General features: G+C 55.9%; 1 protein-coding gene across 3 annotated transcripts; it reads left to right on the top strand.

Moving 5' to 3' along the window:
- The first annotated feature begins 328 nt into the window (after positions 1-328).
- NAA40 (N-alpha-acetyltransferase 40, NatD catalytic subunit) lies at positions 329-14,961 on the top strand. Of its 3 annotated transcripts, none has more exons than XM_085010814.1 (10): positions 329-449; positions 5,026-5,128; positions 5,650-5,824; positions 6,489-6,584; positions 8,280-8,332; positions 11,164-11,259; positions 11,334-11,492; positions 11,621-11,704; positions 12,123-12,200; positions 12,429-14,961. In XM_085010814.1, the coding sequence occupies exons 3-10, from the start codon at positions 5,819-5,821 to the stop codon at positions 12,568-12,570; spliced, it is 714 nt and encodes a 237-aa protein (XP_084866940.1). In that variant the 5' UTR covers positions 329-449; positions 5,026-5,128; positions 5,650-5,818; the 3' UTR covers positions 12,571-14,961. The 3 variants fall into 3 exon arrangements, with proteins under 3 accessions (XP_084866940.1, XP_084866941.1, XP_020938548.2); XM_085010815.1 differs by having other exon boundaries at positions 5,026-5,266; XM_021082889.2 differs by lacking the exons at positions 5,026-5,128; positions 5,650-5,824.
- Positions 14,962-16,011: the final 1,050 nt, after the last annotated feature.

Here is a 16,011-nt window from a genome sequence, read left to right as displayed (position 1 = left end):
GAAAGGTGGCTGTTCGTCGGCAGACCCTGGCCCGCAGCAGAGAGGGAGCGAAGCTCGGGAACCGCGCTGCCACCCAGCCAGCTGTCCAGGGGCGCGCTTCTCCCGGGACGTTGCCATAGCTACACTCACAGCCTGGCGAGGGGTGGGCGGGCCCTGTCTACGTCATCCCCAGAGCGACGCCGCTCTGCGCCTTCTGCCTCTATCGGGTGCGAGACCCTCTGCCCGCCTCCCCGGCTCTCCACCTGCGCGCCTTCCCCCGGCTCGTCCCCTCCCCCGGCTCTGCGCCGGCGCGGTGCCCGCCGGGGCGCGCGGGGAGCCCGCGAAGCGCATGCGTGGTGCGGGGCCCGCCGCCGCTCAGGTTTTGCCGCCGCCGCCGCCGTTGCCGCCTCCCTGCCGGCAAGTGTGGGAAGGAGGAACTGAGGGCCACCGCCGCCGTTGCCGCCATGGGGGTGAGTGAGGCAGGGACAGGAGGCGCGAAGGCTAGACGGGCTCCCCGCTTCTCTCGCCCCCTGCGCCCCCTTTGTTCCTTGAACCCCCTCTCACGTGACGCCGACCCCCTCCGGCCTCACGTGACCCCCAACCCCCACATGACCCGACCTCCCCAGACTGAGTGTCCCCACGCTCAGCCCAGCCCGGGAATCTGCTGGGGAGCCCCCTTCTCCGGGCCCCACCCCCTCGGTGCCCCCTGCCCCTCGCGTCGCGCCCACCTCTCACTTCCTCCAGGATGTGTTATCTTCTTGGCCTCCCCCAGACCCCCGCACAGTCCCTGGGTTATTTCCCCCCCCCCCCGCCCCCAGGGGTCACCCATCACCCGGCTGCACCGGCCTCGCGGCTTCCCACATTCTAGGCCTACACTGGCTTGGAGGGAAGCAGGGCACCCAGCCAAGGTCACACAGGGGGTGACTGGGAGCCAGACCCCGACTCAGGCCTCCCGAATCCCTGGCCGCTGCGCTTCCCACTACTGGGATTCCCAGCGAAGCTAGTTTCCCCGGTTTCTTTTGAAATGTCTCCACCAGGTTCTTCCCGCTCCGAAAACATTCTCTTCCTTTTCGACAGAGGCCTGCTTTCAAGGCTCCCAGATGCACTGACGTGGGTCTTATTACTTGGGTTGTTAGTTGTCTTCTTATTGCGGGTGGCTGTACAGAAGGTGAGCCCGGGGCCAGTGGAGGGTCACCGGTCATGGGCCCAGCCACGGATGGATAGTGACCTCCTGTTTTGCAGGAGGCCGCCTGGAGGTACATTTTATGGCCTCCCCTGGCATGTGCTGGAAGAGAGTTGGGAGGAACTTATTCTCATTTTTCTGTGAATTCATCTTCCTAAATCTCAGTTAGAGCAGCATCACTCTGCTAAGACTGTAACTGGCTCTCCCCAATACCCTGTATCTTAGTTTTTTCCATCCAATTTCCACCACCTTTAGGAAGCCCTGACTTTGGAGCCAGAGAGACCTCCATTCCAGCCTCATCTTCTCTGGCCGGTGGCATGATAGTGTGCCAGTGACATGGCCTTTGGGGACTTGAATTTCCTTGTCTTTGTAACGAGGCTGATGATACCTCCCTCTTAGGAGAGTTGTGAGGATCCAGTGAGAGGGTGGATGTAGACAACTACATAGGTGCCTCTTAAATAGCAGTGGTTGTTATTTTTGCCTGTATTCTCAGCCTTTGGTAATCTAAAATAGATTTGTGCTATTTTTAACTTCAGTTTGTCCCTACTGTTATTAACCTAGATTTTTTTTTTCCTCTCCACTCAGATAGGTATTGACTGAATGAATCAACTTGTTAGACAAAAATAGTTGTCTAATCCATGTCCAAGCACTTTATGTAATTCAATGTCAAAACATATTTGTCGTGTTTCAACAAGGACTTTTGGATACTGTGTAGAAAGTCAAGTCTAGAGACCTTAGCCATATTTAACTTAACCTAGATTTTAGTGAAAATTCACAGACCTCAGCCCTCATGGAAACCCAGTAAACCTTGGTCCCTGGCTCCAGACTGAGCAGAAAACAAGAAGTATGACATGTCATTCTGGTTCAACACTTCCTTGTTGGTGGAGTTGAAACAGCAGGCCTCAGAGATCCTGTGATCCTCGCTGCTTCCTTTAGGGCCCTGATCTTATTACTCATACTTTATAGATGGGTTTTTCAGACCAGACCCTACCTAGTCTCTTCTAAAACTCGCTGCAAAAGAGAGACTTGAATTTTCCTCCCAGAAGCAGAGCTGAAACGCTCTCATTATCCTCCTCCTTCGTGGATGGGCTCTGTGGACTCCCCACCTCAGTATCAGGAGGGTCATGGTTGCCGGCGATCGCCCTCCGCAAAAGGCCCTGCTCCGTTTGGCAGCCTGACCACAGGCTGAGAGGGGCTGGCATCAGGTGGAGGACCGTTGGCTGCAAAGTTCTTCACCTCTTGCCTCCACACACATCTTGTCCTTTAGAAATTAGAATTTAAAGCTCTGTCTCCCCCAAAACAGGTTTTTTTTTTTTTTTTTCCCTGGGTTCTTTGTGGGATGGAGGCATTGATGATGAAAACCTGAGGGATGCCAGATTCTTTTTCTAAAAGGTGCCTCCTGCCCCCATCTGGGTGTTTATTTTTTAATTCCTCTGTGTGATCCCCTAGCAGTTATCGAACTACCATTATGATGAATAGTCATAGTGATACTCTTTTGATAGGGATAGCAAGGGGAGGAGTTTCACAGCTGCATGTGAAAACACATCACACTTTATAACCGCAGGTGTCACGTGCATTCAGTTGATGTAGTGGAAGGAGCATGGACTTCAGGGTTCACACCTGGATTTGAATCTTAGCGGATTCATTCAGCAGGTGTGAACTGAGTACCTGCTGTTTGCTGAGCAGTAACTGGGTTCCTGGGTATCTGCAGCTAGAGCAGATGTGACTCTCCTCCACCCCGTGGAGTGTACAGTCTGGTGGGAGTGGAGGGAGAGGGTGGTGGGAAGACCTCTTTTGAGAGTTCTGTTCACTGGCTCTGTGACCCTGAAAGTTATCTGACCTCTCTGGGCCTGTTTCCTCATCAGAGAAGTAGGCACACCTTCCTTGCTGAGTTATTAGAAAGACTAAAATAAATCATTTTTATTAAAGCACCAGCAGAGTGTCCGACAGCAGTAGATAGGTCCTTGTGAACAAAAGTCCCCACAATAAAGAATTTTGGGGAGTTCCCTTGTAGCACAGGGGGGGGTTAAGGATCCAGCATTGTCACTGTAACAGCTCGGGTCGTTCCTATGGCACAGGTTCGATTCTTGGCCAGGGAACTTCCACATGTCACAGGCAGGTTCCCCCTCCCCCAGGCAAAAAAGAATTTTTGTATCTAGTACTATCATTGTCTTATGTGGTATAAGCACTGTTAGCTCCATTTTATGGATGAGGAAATTGAGGTTTAGAGAAACTGAAGAACTTGCTGGAAAGAGTAAAGAACTTGCCCAAAGTCACGAGTGGGAGAGCTGAGAATGAAAGCCAGGTCTCTTGACTCAAAATCCCACACTCTTTTCATCACATAAAGCTCTTTTGGGAAAGACCCTTCAGCACAACGAGCTTTTCTGTTCGCTGTGCTTATTTCCCATTTTAATTAGGAGAGTTTTCCTGTATCCCTGCAGCATAGTCTTTCCTCCACAAGGCAGGACCAGCTGATGGGAACCGCAGGAGGCCACATTCCCTAGCGCGCTGGCTTTGAGGGAAGGCCCCACCTGTCTGGCCTGGCCTGGCCTGGCCTGCTGCAGCCGGCCTCATACCCCGAGTGCACGCAGCTGGGCGCTCGGGGGGCCTTTGCATTACCGCATTACCGCAGGCCGGGGCAGCCCCAAGTCTCCCTGAGAATTGCCTGGCTCACCTATTCCCCTGCTTGCATGAGCCGGTAATCTGGAGGCCCGGGCTTGGCCCTCCTGCTGCTTGTGCTTAGGAATTGCTTACTTTTCGTGCTTAGAAACGGGAGACTCTGGTGGGAACCCACATGTCTGTGCATTCTGGGTCCTCCCGGCACCTCTGATCCTCAGCTCTGCGTCGCGCTAAGAGCGAGCTAATATGTGGGGTGGAGGCAGGGTGCTGGCCTCCACTGGGGAGCTGGGCCCACGTCCGACCTGTCCTGGCGGCTCTTCCGGGAGGCCCCATTTGGACCCCCATTTTTCTGGAGGTGGAATTCTTTCACAAGTCGCTCAGGGGGTGGCAGGAGAAGCAGGGGCCTGGCCTGTTTGGTGCCAAAGCGCATGTTCTTTCTGGCCCGGCGCGTGGCCCCACGACCTTCTGTCTCGGGTTTCTCTCTTCCTTTCCCCTGCATCAGTGTGGAGGAGGTGGGGTCTGGGGGGCACTGTGCGGGCATGTCGTGCCAGCTGTTACCAAGCCAGAAGGTAACGAGAACTGAACCCCCGAGTGGTGGCCTCCGGGGCTCCTGAGGTCTCATCTCGCCCTTGTCTTGGGGGAGCTGAGATCTTTGACGCCCAATCCGGCTCTCCCAGGGGGAAGCAGCTGGCGGGGCCGACGCTGAGCAGCCCAGCCCCGGGATAGAGTCTCCCCTCCGCCGTTGCTCCTGGGAACTCTGAAGGAGTCCCGCCATCCCTTTGAGCCTCACTTTCTTGTGTGAAGGAAGGTGATGGTTTCTGTCCTGAGAATTGAACCAGATGAGGTTTGTGAAAGATTTTTGCGAGATGAATGTATCTCTCAGCGTTGTCCTGCAACACAGATTCCGGAGTTCCCATCGTGACACAGCAGAAACGAACTGACTGGTATCCATGAGCACATGGGTTTGATCCCTGGCCTTGACCAGTGGGTTAAGGATCCCATGTGGCTGTGGCTGTGGCTGTGGTGTAGGCCAGCAGCTGTAGCTCCGATTTGACCCTTGGCCTGGGAATCTCCATATGCCGCGGGTGTGGCCCTAAAAAAGCAAAGAAAAAGAAAAAAAGAAACTCAGATTCCAGAGAAAGAAAATGGATGCTCTAAAGCTTCTTTGTGGAAGAGAAGGGCCAGTTCTGTCTCCAGATCCCAGCGTTATGAAGCCAGTCTGTTCTGTTTGTTTCCTCCTCCAGGGAGGTGAGAAGTGGGTTCTAGCTGGACTTCCTGCATGGTGCTCAGCCTGCGGGTAGCAGCAGCTGGTGCTGGGCGAGTCTCTACCTCCAAGAGCAGAGGCCTGTGAGTTCCCGGGAGCTGAACGCTTGCCTCCTGGTTGCTTGCAGTCGGAGTTAAGCAGTGTCATTCCTTGGGGAACCGAGGGTAGAATTTATCCAGCAGCTGGTTTTATCAGGTCGCCCTTTCCCAGGCCAGTGAAAGGTGAGATTGGAGGTAGTAAACCTCTCTCTGGTGAGGTCAGAGAAGTTGGGTGGGGTCGGAAGAGGCAGCGCGGTTGGTAAAAAGCAGCGCCAGCTTCCCCGGGCCTGTGGGGTGCCTTCAGGACTCGGGCTGGGTGGGCAAGCACCCCCGGATGATGTGCTGCTCTGCTCCTCCTTGGCAGTGAGAACTGCCATTTCACAGTAACCCTCACGGGCTGACTACTTCAGAGGAGGTGTTTAGAGCCCCACGTGTCCCCAGGTGAAGAGAGGAGGCTCAGAGAATGGTCGTGTCTTCTACGACCCGAAGGGAGTGAAGGGCAAAAAGAGGCTTTGGACAAGGGCTGTCGGACCCCAGAGCTAGGGCTCTTTTCCCTGTGTTTGCAGGAGGATAGGAGAGTCCCTTTAGACTTGAGAAAACCTGCCACGAGCCTCCAGGTGGGATCTGCTCTGGACGCACTCCTGAGCGGTTTGCAGTGTGCCTCTCTGTGTGAGGACAGCCTCCCTTTGCTCCTCCCTGCTGCCTGTGGGCCTGCAGCTTGGCTCTGCTGACCACATGTCGGTATGGCCCCTGTCCCCAGGTGAACCCCTGGGGGCCCTTCACTCTGCCCTTGTCGCTTGTTGTGCTCACCACTCATTGGCCTTGGCCGAGCAGCTGTTCCTGGAAACAGCTCCATCTCCTTAAGGCAGAGTGCCTGGTCCTAGCTTAGAAAGGGGACCCAGCTTCCAAAGGGGCTGCCCCCAGTCCAGGTCTTTGTCTCCTGAAGCCAGAAGTCACTGAAAAGATTTTAAATAAATTTATCCTTAGGAACAGCTGTCAGCAGCTACCTCAGATGCCATCGCCTCCCTGAAACCTGCCCTGAATGTGTCTGAAATTACTTGTTATCTCCTTAGGAGGGTGTGAAGGGGTGAATATTTATTAGGCACCTGCTAGGGCCCAGGCTCTGCCTCAGGTCTTGTCACATGCTCTCCCTGGGTCCTCAGAGTGACCCGGTGGTCCTGAGGGTTAGCATTCTTCTGACAGGGAAGCTGCGACGTCTCCTGACGCTCCCAAGGGCTCACAACTAGGAAGTGCTGGGATCTTTGCTACCCCACCAAGCGTGCAGCCACCCAGATCCCGAGTCCTGGCACTGAGACCAGGCCTGTGATCTGGGACTGACCCGTTTGGGTCTCCAAAGGGAAAGTCAAACACAGGTCTTTGGCCACCTTTGTTTTCCATGTTACAGAGGAAGTCGAGCAAAGCAAAGGAGAAGAAACAGAAGCGGTTGGAAGAGCGAGCAGCCATGGATGCCGTCTGTGCCAAAGTGGACGCCGCCAACAGGGTGAGTCCCCTCCTTCTATCCCTCCCTTCTGCAAGTTCAGCTTGGCTTTTAATTTGACTACTTCTGGTGCCACCCTGTGGCAGAACTGTGTTACTACCCATCCACACCTCTGCCACCAAACGGTCCTATCTGGGAGGCTGGGAGAGTTGGGGGGGGTTGGCCCAGGTGTGCAGGGAGGTGTGGCTTCAAGTGAAAGTGGCTGCTTCTCTCTGGGGCTTCTTCCTTACCACTAGAAGAGGTTCTGGAGACATTTTTTTTTTTTTCCTGTCTTTTTGTCTTTTGTTGTTGTTGCTATTTCTTGGGCCGCTCCTGCGGCATATGGAGGTTCCCAGGCTAGGGGTTGAATCGGAGCTGTAGCCACCGGCCTACGCCAGAGCCACAGCAACGCGGGATCCGAGCCGCGTCTGCAACCTACACCACAGCTCACGGCAACGCCGGATCGTTAACCCACTGAGCAAGGGCAGGGACCGAACCCGCAACCTCATGGTTCCTAGTCGGATTCGTTAACCACTGCGCCACGACGGGAACTCCTGGAGACATTTTTGTGAGGGTTTTGCATTTGGGCGGAGGAAACCTCCCTGTAAAATGCAGTATAGTTTTTTCTCATTCTCCCCTTCAAACATTTATTGCCTGCCCATGAGGTGCCACCAGCTGTGCCGGGGACAGGGGAATGCAGTAGCCCGGTTTCAAGGGGCCACAGTTAGGGGAGGAGTGGCTGTGATTCTGAGCACCTGGTGGGCCTGCCTGGGAGAGGCTCACTTTTCCAACAGAACTGGAGGAATTTTGGTCACCCTTCCTGTCTCTGTTCACCTGGCAGGTTTTTATTTATTTTTTATTTTTTTAATTTTAAAAAATTTTTTATTTATTTATTTTTTTGTCTTTTTGCTATTTCTTGGGCCGCTCCCGCGGCATATGGAGATTCCCAGGCTAGGGGTCCAATCGGAGCTGTAGCCACCAACCTATGCCAGAGCCACAGCAACGCGGGATCCGAGCCGCGCCTACAACCTACACCACAGCTCATAGCAATACCAGATCCTTAACCCACTGAGCAAGGGCCGGGACCGAACCTGCAACCTCATGGTTCCTAGTCGGATTCGCCAATCACTGCGCCACAACAGGAACTCCTATTTTTTAATTAATTATTTTTTAGGGCCACACCTGTGACACATGGAAGTTCCCAGGCCAGGGGTCAAATCAGAGCTACAGCTGCTGGCGCACACCACAGCCACAGCCACGCCAGATCCAAGCCATGTCCACGTCGCAGTTTTTGTTATTCTTTAGTCACTTGGTAAACAGTCACACTTACAAGGATGTGACACAGGGACATGATTTTCCATTTTGGGTTTTGAGCAGGTGGGGTTAGTTGGGGGGCCCCTTAGGAGTGATCAAGGGGCCTCACTCCTCTCTCAGGTCAGGTGAGCCCTGAGCAGGTTTCATGCCCAGAGGCCAGTCTTGATGTTCAGCAGTAAGGTCTCGTCTTACCTGGTCCAAGGAAGCTAACTCCACTCTGTCAGGCCTTCTTACCAGAGCCTCCCTGCTACGTGTGATTTCAGAGCTGAAGCAAAGGGAGGGTCTGTGTAAGGGCTGCTCCTGGGCCTGGAAGCTGAGCCCTTGCGTGGGGCCGCACGGAGTACGCCAGAGCCTGTGACTGCCAGGCGAGTGTGTGTGCATCTCTTCTTTCCTTTCCCTCCGCAGCTCGGAGACCCGTTGGAGGCCTTCCCCGTGTTCAAGAAATACGATCGGAATGGGTGAGTGTTCAGCGTTCCTAACTCTGGTCCCTTTGAGTGTCTTCAGGGAGTCACCTTTGCAGAGTCAGCTCCTTCAGACCCAGACTTTCTCATTCTTCTTTGTTAATGAAAAAGTAGAAACGATGGCCAGTACCCCGTTGTTATAAAATTGAGCAAATCTGCAAATGGGCAAAGGTTGCCCAATCTCAGACTGATGTCTCTTTGGGACTTGTTACTCTCTTTAGACGGAGAACCATGGAGCTGAATTAAGCTTGAAAAATCATGTAGGCAGACTCCCTCCCTTCATGCAGGGGGAAGCTGAAGCTCTGAGGAGCTGAGATGGCTGAGCTTATGGAGTTTCTTCCTGGCGGCTGAGGGGGCTTTTAATTCCCAGTCCAGCGTTCTTTCCCGGAGTATATAGTATGATATATACTGGCTTTGTGACCTTGGGCAAAGGCTTAACTTCTCTCTGCTTCATCTTTTGAATCAGAAATGGGTCTAATAATAGTACCTTCCTCTGGCGTTCCCATTTTGGCTCAGTATCCATGAGGATGTGGGTTTAATCCCTGGCCCTGCTCAGTGGGATAAGGATCTGGCATTGCTGTGAGCTGTAGTGTAGGTTGCAGAGGCGGCTCAGATCCTGCATCACTGTGGCCTCGGCGTAGGCCGGCAGCTGCAGCTCCGATTCGACCCCTTGCCTGGGAACTTCCATATGCCGTGAGTGTGGTCCTAAAAAGACCCCCAAAAAGAGAAAAAAATAGTATCTTCCTCATGGGGTTGTCAGGAGGATCCGAGGTAGAGTGTCAGTGCCTGGAACATACTAAAGGCTAGATGGGTGCGCGTCACCATACCTAGTGTTCTTTTCGTCAGTCCAGTTTAGGGAGTTCCTGCTGTGACACAGCAGGAACCATAAGGTAGCGAGTTCGATCCCTGGCTTTGCTCAGTGGGTTAAGGATCTGGCGTTGCCGGGAGCTGTGGTGTAGGTCACAGACGCAGCTTGGATCCTGCATTGCTGTGGCTGTGGTGTAGGCTGGCAGCTGTAGCTCCAATTAGACCCCTAGCCTGGAAACCTCCATATGCCGCGGGTGCAACCCTACAAAGCAAAAAAAAAAAAAAAAAAAAAAATCAGTTTACTGTAGGAGCTGGATTAAAGCAGCCCTCCCCTTTCTGTTCCTTTGGTTTATGAAATAGGTGATGTGATCCGTCCTACCTGAGATGCTGTTGGCTGAGGGAAAACGGGCTGTGATTTTATGGAATCATAGCTGTGGGTCGGAATCATAACTGTGCCTCTTAACTGTATTTGGATAAGTCAGCATGCTCATCTAGCCTCATCCTTATCCATTCCATGGAGCGATGATGCCAAAATCGCAAGGTTGTTTTAAGGACAGAGAACATACCCAGCTCTGTAAAGAGCAGGTGGTGTGAGTATTTTAATGAACAAGATAAGACAAACGTGAAGACATGCATCCCGAAGGAAGCCCCGCGGTAGGTGACACTACGTGTGCCTGTCGCAGCTGCGTCTGGATGTTGGAGCATCACGTCCGTGTACTCTCCTTGCTACCTGTGACCAGATACATGAGGGTTCCCCCTCCAAGCTTTGTCAGTCAACTTCTGGGAAGCCCTTTGTCACAGTTTAGAGGTTTCTTACCGTGATCTCTCGGACTCCCCTATTCCACACTCCCACTGGCTTCCAGAAACGGATCATTGAAGCCGGCATTGCCAGCTGACTCTGGGCTCATTGGGTACCTGGAAGGGTATGCGATTTGTGTGGCTGTGGTCCTCCTTTCATGTATTTCAGTGGAGAATTTTATACTTGCAAACCTGCCTTTGGAAAATTTATAACTAAGACAGGTGCAGTGCTGCGTTTGGGCAGTACTTAGAAAGAAAGGAGGGCTCTTCAGAGCCAGGAAGTTCCGAATTTACAAGGCTGCTGCCTGTGCCCCTCATGTGGTGTGCCAGTCAGCGGAGACGACGGTGGATTCCAGTGGTGATGCCCTCTGAGGAGTCGTGTCAGTCCTTTCCGAATGTGGCACTACCTGGAGAATAGGATTTCACAGCACCCGATCTGCCCTGTTGCATCCGCTGCGAGCAGCCACAGTGTCCTCATAGGAAGCAGCAGGCGGGCTCCTCAGTGGGATGTGGGCCAGTCTCCTGAAGGGCCTGTGTCGCCCAGCCGCCTTCGCAGGTGCGATTGGTGGCGAAGAAGGAAGAGGTCCCACGGAGCCCAGTGGGGACTTGGTTTGGAAACGAAAGCAGGAGTTCCTGTCATGGTGCAGCGGCAATGAATCCGACTAGGAACCATGAGGTTGCAGGTTCGATCCCTGGCCTCGCTCAGTGGGCTATGGGTCTGGTGTTGCCGAGAGCTGTGGTATAGGTTGCAGATGCGGCTTGGCTTGGATCTGGCGTGGCTGTGGCTGTGGCGTAGGCTGGTGGCTATAGTTCCGATTAGACCCCTAACCTGGGAACCTCCATATGCTGTGGGTGCGGCCCTAGAAAGAAAAAAAAAAAGAAAGCAACAGGAAAAAGGCCCAAGGGCAGGAACTAAGGGAACCCAGAGGACGGGAGTGTTTATGACGAGGTACAGGGAGGCGCAGAGAGCAGAGGGGACAGCAGTTTACAAAGTGCTAAGTCTGATAAGGGCCGGGCCGGGAGGCAGGAAGCGGGCTTGTGGTCAGGGTGGTGGGCTGGTGATGACAGTCGTTAATCTCAGCCAGAAAGGCTCAGTTCCTTCACAGGCACCTTCTGTAGTCGCGTCCTTCCGGGCTCGGCTTTTCTCTGTCGATTGGCAGACGCGCCTCGTTGTCAGCTGTCAGGGCAGTGGGCGGCCCCAGACGCCTCTTTGCTCTTCTCAGGCTCAACGTCTCCATTGAGTGTAAGCGCGTGTCCGGCCTGGCGCCCGCCACCGTGGATTGGGCCTTCGACCTGACCAAGACCAACATGCAGGCCATGTAAGCGCGCCCTGCGGGAGGGGAGCCTGGCTGTCCTCTCCGGGGGCCCTGCCCTGACGGCCCCCGTCTCCCAGGTATGAGCAGAGCGAGTGGGGCTGGAAGGACCGAGAGAAACGCGAGGAGATGACAGATGACCGAGCCTGGTACCTCATCGCTTGGGAAAACAGTTCCGTCCCTGTGGCCTTTTCTCACTTCCGGTTTGACGTGGAGTGTGGAGATGAAGTCCTGTACTGGTAGGAGCCCCGGCCTGGGGGTGGCGCTGGGGGACGAGGCGCTCCAGGCGGCAGAGTGCAGCGTGCGTGTCCGGGGCCGTGGCAAGCCCTGCACCCCCTTCACACTCACCCCTGCTTTCCTCACACAGCTACGAGGTGCAGCTGGAGAGCAAGGTGCGGCGGAAAGGCCTGGGGAAATTCCTCATACAGATCCTGCAGCTCATGGCCAACAGGTAAGGGCCTCCTGTGTGTCACTCAGTTGGAAGGAGCTGCCTCTGGGGCCTCCTTTGTGAGGGACAAGGGTTGTAGGGATGTTCTGGAAGAAAGGCATCTAGAGCCCTCTCCGGCAGATGCTCCCTGCCTGCCGTGCCCCCAGATCTTCGTCATATATGGCTCCGTGCAGCAAGCACCTGTGAGAGCCTGTCCTGTGCCTGCGCGGCGGCGCTGCGGGAAGGACGTGGAGAGCCAGCCAGTCCGGCGGGGCCTGGTCAGCCACGGCACTGCGTGCGATGGGTGTCCTGAGGCAGGCTGGAGTCGGGGCTCGGGAATGCCTGCCAGGAGTTAACGGGAGACAGCAGGCAGACATGAGAGAGCAGGCATGGTTTAGCACCTGCTTCTCTTCCTGGAAGGTTCTCTCTGCTTTCTTCTCAGCACACAGATGAAGAAAGTTATGTTAACGGTATTTAAGCACAATCATGGCGCCTACCAGTTCTTCAGAGAAGCGCTACAGTAAGGAGCTGGGCCCCGGTGTGGCACCCTCTGGGCGGTAGCAGCAGCTGCCTGCCCCAGTGTCCTTTTCCCTGCTTGTCCTGACACCTGAGCTCCCCGCCCAGAGGTCCATGGGGGTTGGGGACTGGGGAGATGGCGTGGTCCCTGGCCCTGCTCCTGAGCCCTCGCTCCTGGGGAGGAAGGCGGTCAGCCCCCCGTAGCCGGCCCTTTCCTCCTGCCTGCCTGCAGATTTGAGATCGACGACTCCTCCCCGAGCATGTCCGGTTGCTGTGGGGAGGACTGCTCCTATGAGATCCTGAGCCGGAGAACCAAGTTTGGGGACAGCCAGCACTCCCATGCGGGCGGGCACTGTGGTGGCTGCTGCCACTGAACTCCCAGACCAGGACGCCCCTCCCAGGCCGGTCCTCCCCGTCTCACGCCGCCTGCTGGCTGCCCTCAGAGCTGTGGCCTCCTCAGCCCTGCCTGTGCCGGGCTGCCCCCTGAGAGCGCACAGCCCCGGGGAGGAGCGGTCCGCGCTGCCCCTCCTGCTCTCTCCTAGAAGAGCGGGGGCCGGGAGGGAGCAGAGAGGAGAGGATGCTGCCGGAAGAGGCGGCGGCGGCCTGGGCACGAGGCGCGGCCTCTCACAGTGGCCGCCTTCTCACGCGGCTCTTGCGCCCTTGGGTGGGATTCTCCGATGTCCCTCCAGCTGGACTCGTGACAAGCCCCCTCCCCACCACACCCACAGCTGGACAGATGGAGTGTTTATACCCACCTTTATGAAAGGCCTGGAGCCCTGGGTCAGGGTCTGGCTGGTTCCCAAAGAGGATGGACTCGGGGCAGGTCTGAGCGTAGAGAGAGGCTTCAGAGAGACTCCTGTGTCCTGGGTGGGATGCTCTGATGGAGACCTGGGAAGGTCCTTGGTGCCGAGACACAGGGAAGCGGGGGGGTCTCTTTCGGCTGTGCCTTTATGGACCCACAGGTAGCGTGGACTTGGCCCCAGGGACCAGCCGACTCCGGCAGGAAGGCTGCTTCCTTCTCCATTGCTGTCAGGGAGGGGCCGAGAGGACCAGGAACAGGTGTGAGTGGGGCCTGCCATGGGGACCGTGGCTTCTCTGGCTGCATCCTGAGCTTCACCTCTTGATTTCCTAGAAAAAAGCCTCTCTTCTCCATCACCTCTCGCCACTTTCTCCCCTGCCTCTCACCCCACCCCAGGTACCCCTGTTCTTACTCTCAAGGGGGGAATTACATCAGGGAGCCCCTTCTCTTCCCCCAGAGGGACCCCTTGTTCTTGGCTTACTTAATGCCGTTTCTGCTCATGTCTTGGTGCTGTTAGCTCTCTGAAGGTGGCGTACCCCTCCCTGCTGCCACTCCCTATTCAGAGAGCCCCCAGCCAGCAGCAGGCCCCTCTGCCTGCCCTCCCTAGCCTCGCGCCTCACTGCCTCTGAGGCACTGGTGCCACTGCCCTGGCTGGCAGCGCAGGCTGCAGCAGGTATGCCTCTCGGTGGCGGGACAGCTGCTTTTCTCTCTGGGATCACCTGTGGCAGCAGGCGGGGAGCCGGGAGGCGGCTAAAGAGGGTGCAGGGTCAGAGCATGGACTCACCCTGGTCGTCAGACCTTGTTCCCCTTCCAGGGAAGAAATGACCAAATTCTTATCCAGGAAAACACCTAACGCCTCCCCTGGGATGGCCTTGAGCTCTGCTTTAGGGAGCGTCCCAGGCTCTGCCTTGGTGAGGTTGCTCCCCAGGTCTGTCGGTCCTTCTGACCTCACGCCCCACCTCTGCCCTGACTCAGGCCGCCTCTGCCGGTGGGTCTCCCCAGAGCTGTTCCTGCTTCTCCCCCAGGTCCCTGCCTGTGCAGGACCTGTGCACGCGGCCTCCTTCCCCCAGCCCTGCCCTCTGCTGAGCTCCCCAATTGCTCCTGACCCACTGGCAGGATGTGGCGCTCCCCCTCGGAGAGGGCCTCGCAGCTTTACACTGGAATAAGCCCACCTTTGCCCTGCCCTGTGGGCTCTGGGGGATTCTACCCCAGGGGAGTTCTCCCTGCTGGGAGGGCATTGCAGGGCTCCTTCCAAGAATCATGGCACGACAGAAGCATATTCAAAGTTTTTCCTCTGATCCCTGCTGTCTCTCAAAGGACGCAGAATGATGAGTATTTATTGTCTTAGATCCTGGATTTCTAATACCTCCCACTCAAGGGGACCAAAAGGGCCCCCAGTGTCAATCCCACATAAGGTGAGTTCAGTGTACGTGTCTCTTTCCCCTTGTTGGCCACTTGGCACCGAGCCCGTGATTAGGTGGGCACGTGGTGCTGGGCCCTGCTCGTCTGGCCACCTCGGCCGCTTCCCAAGAGCCGCTGGGGGGTCCGGCCAGGTGAGGAGGCGCTCCTGAGACCCTCGGTTCATCCCGTTGTTGGTGTTGCGCCCCCGTGCGGTTCTCAGCCAGCAGCCTCTCCTTTTCCTCAGAATCTTGGTTTTGAGAAACAGCAGGCCTTTTGTATCAGGCTCTTTGGTTTACTGGGGGCATGTTCAAATGTTAATTTTGAGATTTGTTTTTCAGTTGTGTCCACCCTATTTCGGGATCTTTTCATTGATGTCAGATGTTTATATCACATGCGTATGTTGTTTTTAACCCTTCCTGGTTTGTTTTAGAGGAAAGTTTGAAGATAAACCTCTTGTTGATATATTTTTTCTTTAGTAACTTGTTATCACTGGAATCGAAGGAAAAAGTGATCTCTTTTTGCGTTGGTGGTATTTGTATGTCACAAATAAAAGACACTTTGTTCAGCTGCGGAACGGCTTCCTGATGCTGGGCTGCCCCGGGCCGCGTGGCCTCAGGCTGCCCAGTGCTTCACGTTGCTGGGACCGCCTCACACCCCTTCCTGTGGAGGAAGCTGCGGGCTGCAAGACCTTCAGGGTGTCTGGGGCCAGCAGCCAGGCGGGGGAACCGAGGCCGCATGCGTGTGGGTGCCACTTCCTAAAAGCCCTGGTTAGAGGTCAGAGGTGGTCTCTTGAGAGGGGCGCCTGCTCTGCCCACTGGTGAGAGTCCCAAGCCAGGTGTTGTGACAGTAGGCATCCGTGGCTCAATTCCAGAGTGCCGCGTGGGAGTTGAACAGGCCAGGGTGTCTGCGTTGCTTCCCCCCCTTTTACGGTATTGGCTTCTTAGGGTACTTTTTGTCTCTTAAAAAGGCTCCAGCTCCCTCTTGCCTCCACTCACAAAAGGCAAAGGCTCAGAGGAAGAGTAATTCACGCCAGGCCTGACAGGGCAGGAAAGTTAGGAGCTGGGGAGGCCCTGGCTCCCAGTGTGACCGAGGGAGCTACGCGGCTTCTCTCCCAGGCGGGACTCCTGCCCGCGCCTGGCCCAGGGTGAGCGGGGCGGAGAGGCAGGAAGTGGACCGGGAGCCAGGGCTCAGAGCACTTCCTGTGGACCTGAGGGGCCGGCCTCCTCGCACTCCTGCCTAGTGGTCACATCTGGAAGGTGGGGAGGGCGGCCACGATGGAGCCCCAGGCCACGCAGAGTATTTGCGCCCTGGCGGGTAGTGATCTGGGGGAAGGAGAGGGGTTAATAGCTGTCCCATGGGGTTGTGGCCTCAGTCCCGCGGGAGGGGCACAGCCAGGGGTGATTTGTGCAGCTGTCCTGCCTGGGAGGCGCAAAGAGAGGCATCCATCCTTGGGAAAGGGGAGAGCATTTCACATGCTGGCGGGTCAGGCCGCAGACGTTCCCCTGTGACGGGCTGTGCCTCCTGAGTGCCATATTCCTCGAGGGCTGGTTGATCCCAGGAGGCCCTCCTTGCTTCGGCCATCCCCTTGCTACAGGGTAAGCGGCCAGAGCTGGGC

Source organism: Sus scrofa, chromosome 2 (assembly GCF_054392235.1).
Source record: "Sus scrofa isolate SSC_HxYL_T2T_F1_AM1 chromosome 2, Sscrofa_HxYL_maternal_Yorkshire_Landrace_v2.0, whole genome shotgun sequence".
In the NCBI taxonomy this organism is placed as follows: domain Eukaryota; kingdom Metazoa; phylum Chordata; class Mammalia; order Artiodactyla; family Suidae; genus Sus; species Sus scrofa.
The sequence above is the reverse complement of the archived record's forward strand: the minus strand, read 5'-3'. Positions and strand labels throughout refer to the sequence as shown.